The 8,475-nt window shown below is 32.1% G+C and overlaps 1 protein-coding gene across 1 annotated transcript in view; it reads right to left on the reverse strand.

Moving 5' to 3' along the window:
• Window positions 1-359: 359 nt before the first annotated feature.
• The window catches only part of LOC110104520 (pre-mRNA-splicing factor SPF27 homolog), a 24,257-nt gene continuing 16,141 nt past the window's right edge, over window positions 360-8,475 (reverse strand). Inside the window, exons 2-4 of the mRNA XM_028694271.1 lie at window positions 8,241-8,470; window positions 5,899-6,074; window positions 360-489 (exon numbers count right to left, since the gene is read on the reverse strand). Coding sequence (XP_028550104.1) covers window positions 360-489; window positions 5,899-6,074; window positions 8,241-8,470 — 536 coding nt within the window. The remainder of the gene's footprint in view (window positions 490-5,898; window positions 6,075-8,240; window positions 8,471-8,475) is intronic.

Genomic DNA, 8,475 nt, shown 5'->3' on the forward strand with positions numbered 1-8,475 from the left:
CCCTTGTAAGTTTAGCAGATTGAGCACCAAATTACGCTTCGTTTGGGACGGCTTTCTTCCTGCTTCTTAAAGCGGTATTTTAGTACAAAAATCCGCTTTAAGAAGGAAGAAGAAAGCCATCCCAAATAAAGCTTAAAATTGGTTCCAGAAAACTACCCCATCACCTAGCGGGAGCTGCTAAGCAAGCTCCATCTGCGCGTCCAAGTTCAGTCCACTGCAAGCAAAAATATTTTGTCTATGAGTGATAAATTGGGTATCACTACATTTGTGAAATAACTAGAAGTGTAATATCTCTCTCTCTCTCTATATATATATATATATATATATATATATATATATATATATATCAACCAGATTATTTAGTGCCAAAAGAGCCACACAAAAAAAGCGAGGAAGAGATTATACCTGGACAAAAAGGTCTCCATTACCTTGTTGTGTAGTTTGGAGAGATCAGTGCCGTGCTTTAACATTAGCTCCAGGTTTTCAATTCTAGCATTCGAACAAGGGTGGTTAAAATAAAAGAACTTGTGAAATATTGTAAATGAATCTATTTACATTTAAATATTAAAGCATGAGTAGTTGATTTCTCCACTTTGGTTCTCACTAGTGTAATAGGAGACTAGCAACCCGCCAAGTCATCAAAAGGCATTATATTTTTAGGTAAGGATGAAACTAAACAGAGACAAATTGAGAAGCTAGGGTGTTAATAGAAAGCACAAGGAGTCTAATTTAATAGGCCTTACTTTAGCAGTAGTAATGAGAAGACAAAAGAACATTCAAAAGATGACATGGCCTGGCTCTAGATGAGATCATTTGCTTAAAATCCAGAGAAAATATAGCCGCAATCTAATATAATTACCACTAGTTGAGTAGGCCATCAGACGCAGTGAATAAAGTTACAATTGAAGTTGAACCTGGAAGTCAACGTAAACATTATCATAGATACAAAATTGCCCTAAGTGTACCCTGCACGCCTCAATATCTTCATTTTTTTATGAGAAATTTAATTTCATATAGCATTGTATCACAAGTTTTGTAGGTAATATTGTAGAAAAATGGAAAATGCATTGGTTTACAGGAAAATAAGGGAGGGTTTAAGGGCTCTAGCTGATGAATAAATTGCAGCTAAAACGAACCTATCACCTGATATCTCAAATTCCTTCAATCATCAGCATCACCATCATTAGCTTTACACCAATTAATTGATGTCAACTTTATCATTCCTAATTCTCTATCTATTTTTATTAAATGTTGCATGAGACATATGAACTCTATTTAATGCAAATCCTTTTGCTTACTTCTAGCCATGTTACCTTTGTTCTATCGGTTTTAATTCTGAATTTGTTTGCATTAATCTTATCTTGTCTTACTAGTGCATCTTCAACCCTTCATCAAAGCATGTTAGTCTATTTTCATCATCTTCAGTCCTACAAGTGCTACTCCTACAATCCCTCTAAAATAATCACATTTCAATATTTTTTTTTTTTTGTTTTCGCACATATCCATCTTAATATTCTCATCTCAACCCCACTTGACGATCAATGACTTTTTCCTTACATACCACTCTAAATCATGCCAACCAAAGTACTAATATATCTTACCACTCTATAAATTTCATTAAGTATTCATTTGTACCTAAAACTTTACCATTAGAAGTCATCTTCAAACAAAAATCAACCACTTTTATTTTTTTCAATCAGTTTATAATATATTTCATTGTTCTTTTCCTTATGCCCTTCTAAATAAATTGCCTTTAAAAATCTCATTTAATACCTTCAAATAATTCTTTCATATTTCCCTAATATATTCTATGATCCTTAATTTTAATACATCTAACTTGGTCAACACATTTAGACCTTCGATATTTTAGCTCAGGTATTTTTATGTCTTTTTTCATCTTATTTTTTTAAACAATCTAAAGCAATATTTTTTGTTACCCACTATTCAAGATTTCTAGCTTCTTTATAATCATTGTAAGACTAAGTTGTATTAATTTTGGCCACTCTTTTAGTACATATTTCTTTGAATTAAAAAAAAAAATTTGTACCTCAAATTTTGATCCACCATCAAGTCTCTGCCCCTTTTGTGGATGATCTACTTCTAAGCATTTTTAAACATTTATACAATCTTCTTGATTCAACTAGCAATCTACTACCATATAAGTTAGGATGAACCATAAAATTCAAATTTTTATCGCTTAGCAACATATCTCAAATAATTAAAAACTGCTCACCTTTCAAGTTTCATAAATTTATCACAATTCACAAGTCAATCATATCTTTTTATTGATTTCCTTCCACTTCTAAGATAAACACCTATAATTACTATTCAATGCGGTATGGTCAAAATTTCTACTAGAAACACCAAAAAGTATTTGAAAAAAAAATTATCTTCTTTTATATTTGTGATTTGATAACTCAGCTTTGAAATATAACTAAATTCACTGCTCATTTTTCAAATATATGGTTGCTATTGCAGGATCACATATTACTCATAAATTAAGTCTAACTTCTCCCAGCAAATTTCTATATCCTATTATCGCACCCGCCATCTATTTTCTCCTAGCATTTGCTCATCCTACAAGAGGCTGTACATTCATTTAAGTCACCAGTACTAAATAACCTCTCTTCCTCATATATATATATATATATATATTCATTTATCATTTTTGAAATTGGTTTTTCAAAATATTTTTTTATCCAGCTTGAGTAGCAGAAGTACTAATTACATTTATAATAAACATATTGCAATCACCATATTATTAATCCTATTCACCATAGTTATTTTATCATTCAACAATTTATAATCTACTACTCTCCCATTCCAATCATTAATCTTTCAAACAAAAAATAATTGTTTTTTTTTTAATTAGTTTCTTGCAAGCATATAATACTTAGTCTTTTTCTTATAATTGTGTCTTCCAATTCTTTAGTTTTATATAAACTTCTGAATTCTATAAAACAAATTTAGGCTTCATTTGGAATGGCTTTCTTACTACTTAAAATAGTTTTTTAGTACAAAATTTTAAATTTGTGTACTATAAACCTGCTTTAAAAAGAAGTAAGAAAGACATCCCAAAAGAACCCTTAGTCTTAATTTTTACTTGGTTAGACCTTCATACACTTCTCACCAAAATCAGGATAACTTAAAGCATGTAATATTAAGATTGCGTCCTAGGAAAACCTTCCTTCTCACCATAATAGAATGAAGTGGTGATTAGCTTGTAGAACATGCCCTCATACTAGCAAACATCAAATTTGGGGCAATTTCAAAGATCTAAGCAGAATTTTTCAATCAATTATTAACCAAACAACAAGCCTCAACCTTTCCTAATTTTAGTTTGACAATGGGAACCTTTTCATTATCCTTCAATCAGCAATTGTAATTTGATAAACAATAGCATAATAAATAATTTAATAGTGTACATCAATATATAAAAGAAAAGAAACTTAACAAGTTCTCCTTAGTTTTGACATATACAACAAAGGGTAGAGAATGCACTAATTAGTTAAATAGATAAAATTACTACTAGAGAATTAGAAAGGTGAAGGGATATGCCTATGATTAGATGGCTACAAGTTGTTCAAAATAATTTGTTAATAATAGATTTAACTCCTTCGGCATCACTAAGCAAGAACAAATAGAAAATGGGGATTCATGAAGCCGACTCAAATAATTGGAAGCTCGGAATAAGGCTAGCAATGATGATGAATTATCTAATGACTAAAGACCCATTTGTTGATTAAATCATAAAAAAATTGTGTACTTATTTCTTTTAGGGTCATTTGTAAATTTCAAAATAACATTAAAAACCTCAACAGCAAAAATTACCTTAACGCTCAAAGTAAATATGTTCATTCTTTTTTTTTTCTTTTCTGGAAAAAAAAATGAAAGACATTTGTTATAAACAAGTTTTGCAATTTTCCTTTAAAATATCAGTTAAAATAAGAACAGATAATCTCCGTATAACATGAAATTTTGAGGCAATTAGAACATAACATGCTATCATCAAGTAACAAATAACACAAGAAAATCTGAGCAACAATTAACAGGAAAAACCAACTAAGAAATCTAGCACAAGTGCAAGAAATGATACATCATTTTTGGTTAATCTCAATCTAACATGTACAACAATACACGGGATATGCTGACCAATCTACATAAAACTACAATCCAAAAGACTTATGTCGATGCCCGAAGATCATCATAAGGAGGTTTTAAGATATACTCATTCATAAGTCTACATGCCTCCACCTATTTTACACCAAACATAACGAGGCACAATTGAATACAAACTGTCATTGCAACTTCTGATTTCCATTTTCCATCTTAACAAAACACTGGTTAAGAAATAAGAAAACAAGTTTCTACAAATTAACACATTAAAAATGGACATTTAACCCATTTGGTAGTTCGCAGCACATATAAAGCTCTTTCACAAAGCAATCAAATCCATTTTTTATGTTTGCACAGTAGCCTGATTTTACATATCCTACAAAAAAGGGTCAATTGCTTCGTAATCAACAAATTCTCACTATGGATTTTCTATACCATGTTCACATCATAGTTTGTCAACACAAATATCATGACGAAAAGAAGCCCCAAATTTGGCTAGTGTAACAAAGAATGGCGCTTAGACAAGCTCAAAATCTTGTGACTAGTCAAAACCACAACCATTCTACTAGGCAATTGATACCTCAATAATTTGAAGGCCTCATTGAGCTGATTATCCAGAACAATTTCACATTTGATTCTAAAAATTTAGCAGCTTTATCAATGAAAATCTCCATTGCAACCAAGTTCCTACAGTAAGCAAACTTCATCCAAAGCCTTGTACCTAATGCCTCAATCAATAATGTGTTTTAAGATACTAAAATCAATTTTTAAGCATTAACTATAAGTTAGATTAATAGTTGTCGGAAAAAGTTACTAGAATGCAAAAGCTAAAAATAGGGGTTATGGAATAGCTAAACATGCATTCTAAAAATGCGTTGTCATTATAAAAATACCCCTAAACTATTTTGATATTACCAAAAAAACCTCAACTATTACGTATTATATTCTCAATTATCATTTAAGGTGCTTTTTATGGATGAATGTTACAAAGTTTCTTTCATTAAAAAAGGCTTATTATTATTGTATAAATTACTATATAATTTTAATTAAGCTTAATTTTATTCATAGATAAATTATTAATATATTAATTTCAAAAGTAATTTTTAACATAAATATAATTAATATTATTTGTTAACAAATAATTATGTCTACTTCGTGTCATTTAACCAAGTCATTTTATACCACAATTGTTTTTGTCAAAAATTCATCACAACTATTCAGACAACAAATACTAGTAATTTTACCAAGCAATCATCCAATCTACTTGAAAGCACAGTATAACATAGCACATCATAGCACCAGACGTATTTATGTATCCTTTTTCAGTTTTTCTTTCTACTCGCCTCTCACCATCACCCTACAAGTCAATCATCTCCTTGCTACTGTCCCCATTTTTTATTCAGTGTAAACCCTTCAAAAAATAAGCCTACAAATATCGTAGAACCTCCCTAGGCTGGAATTTTGCTGGAGAAAAGAATAATGAGTAAAAGCAGTTCAGGCTCAATTTCTAAGCGTGGTCCATCAAAGGATATTAGAAAAGGTGGTAGTAGACCAGTTCGATCATGGACATCATATACTCCTAAGTAAAACAACAAAGACTTAAGCAGACAAAATATAACCAAACCATGGTCATCCAAGAAACAAAGCTACGTTCAAAAGAGTATGCTATCCTTTCAACAAGTACATAACTTACTAGAGTCACAAAATTCACAGAAATGACAACCATGAGGACAGCATTATAAGAATTAATAATCATTAAAAAGCTCTGTAGAAAAAGCTCACCGTATGATTTGATGTTGCACTAGACTTTCACCATTTCTTACAGCTTGCCTCCAAGCAGTCACATCATTACGTTTATTCAATGGAGGTGGCTCTAAACCATAACGTGACATCTCCAAAGTTGCAGGAGGCTTGCCAGCTCTTACACGGTCATACTCTCTAGCAAGCATGGGGTGATTCTGGAAAGCCATTAATACTTTTATAATGTTTGAACTGAAATATAATAGTGCAAAGCTCAATCGAAACTTATATTTACAAGTAATAAAACAAACAAGGTTGTTATCATTTAAATGAAGCACCTAATAATTTTAATTAAGACAATGCATCCATCTAGAAAGAACGGAGAATTCTAGGAGTCATGTGTCCAGGTCATACGCAAATATGCCTCATATACACTCAACAAATGACGAGCATATTCAATGTTTAAAATTGCTTATTCAGGTATTGAGGCGTTTTTCATTCGTGAGGCGAGGCGTAAGCCTCAAAATCAAAAGATTGCGTAAACATAAAATCATAAATTTTTTATATACTAATGAGTGAATAATATAAAACATAAAAAGGCATAAGATATGAAGTGAAATCAAAATATCTCAATAATAAGACAGCATTAAATATAGTTCAACTCAAAATTCTATCTTTCTGAAATCCCAGTATTCTTTTCATTAGCATATAATTCGAATTTCCAAAAATAAATAGCAATGACATATAACATAAGAACTCATAAGTCATCAGCACTGTCATCACTAAGAGTTCTTCATTTGAATCATCATTATGGTGAACTGCTCTCTCCCCTTCCTCCTCTCCTATAGAGTCCAATGTCGAGCATTTACTTTAAGATTTATGTAAGTTTTAATATATATAGCGTGAGGCGTAAGCATCATGTCAGTGATGCGAGGCGGGCCTCAACCAAGTTGAGGCGCAAGCCTCATTAAAAAAACTCGAGGCGTAAGCATCGAGGCGTTTTTTACTGGAATTACGCAAAGGCGGGCCTCAAGGCGAGCCTCATATTGCGCAATTTTAAACCATGGAGCATAATAAAAAAGGTGTCTGGCATTTACCTTTGAAAGAAGTAACTCAACCCACCCCCTCTACTTTATCTTTGGTTTTATCACAGTAAAAAAATCTCCTTTTAAGCATATTTACTCTATTACATTTTTATAGAGTAACAATATTTCATGTAACTTGAATGTTACTTTCTGCACAATTTAATCATATATTTCCATAGGATTGTAAAGTTTTACATATACGAATTATATTAAAGATTATGTTCATGATTTTTTTAATGAAAACACATCTATTACTTGCTTATAATGGTATAGTGTTTTCTCTAACTTTCTTATGGTCTTTGTCACTAAATCAAATCCTAGAAGCTACTTCAATACAAATGTGTAATATAAGATATGAACCAAATGCATGATATGCATATGATACTAAATCGATATATGTGCTATTTCTTTTTACAAGTGAAGCAGCATGCATAGAATGTCATTATAAGACAACACAACGTAGGGATAACCTTCACATATAACTGTAATACAATAACATCATGAGGATAGACATAGCGACACACAGGCACAAAACATAATTTGTTGATGTATCCTATGTTCATTAACTGGGCTTGTTTCATCTAAAAATAATAATTTGTTTTCCTTATCAATCTTGTAATTCAACACTCTAAAGAAATATGACAAGAAGGAAAACAAATGGATTAGCAGTTACCAATCAAAGAAATAGAGGCCTACATTTAAAAAATTCAACGACATGCTTCTTGGGAGTCTAAGGCTATCACAAATCCCTGACTGAGTTCATTTTTCAAGCAGCAGAAGCAATTATGCCCTGAAATCTCCAATGCAATAAAGAAAACCTGGAATCCAAAGCCTTGATTCTCTTTTCTTCAAACTTATAGCTGGAAGTCTAAGGCTCGGTTTGCTTTGACGGAATTGAAAGAGAGGAAATGAAAAGGAATTTGATTGAAACAAGCTTTAACCCACTTGTTCGATTTAGAGATAAATTGAGCAGAAAAGAAAAAACTCTTTTTGGTTTGGTTTTAAGAACAATAAATTTAAGAATGAACACAATCAAATGTTGCTGACACTTCAATTTTACTTGAGCCTTTCACTGGGATAAGCTAAATATCAAGAAAAAAATAAACATATGATCTAATTTCCTTGGTATAATCAATTTCTTATGAATTGCAACAAAACTAAACTGTCAAAATGTAATTGCGTGAAACATAATATTTCCTATCCACTTCAAATCAAGCATAGTTTAAGGTTCTTAAGGTTTCCGCAACCTATTTGACACCAGAGCTAGACTAACGAAAGACAAATAGGTAACTGTCCTACCTCGAAGTCGAAGTTGAGAAGAGGAGGGAGATCCTTGAGGAAATCGGCGGGCTTCTTGACGCTCTTGCGCATTTCGGCCTCGACGAGCGTGTCGACTTCCGCCTTCACCTTGGGATCTCCATAGTCGTCGTCTATGTAGGGCAATGCATCGATAAACTCCTTCTGGTTGATAACGGACCAACCCTCGCGCGATGGGTCCAGCGGCGCCTCAAGCATCAGGACCTCTCGACCCGCC

The sequence above is a fragment of the Dendrobium catenatum genome, unplaced genomic scaffold, assembly GCF_001605985.2.
Source record: "Dendrobium catenatum unplaced genomic scaffold, ASM160598v2 fragScaff_scaffold_434, whole genome shotgun sequence".
In the NCBI taxonomy this organism is placed as follows: domain Eukaryota; kingdom Viridiplantae; phylum Streptophyta; class Magnoliopsida; order Asparagales; family Orchidaceae; genus Dendrobium; species Dendrobium catenatum.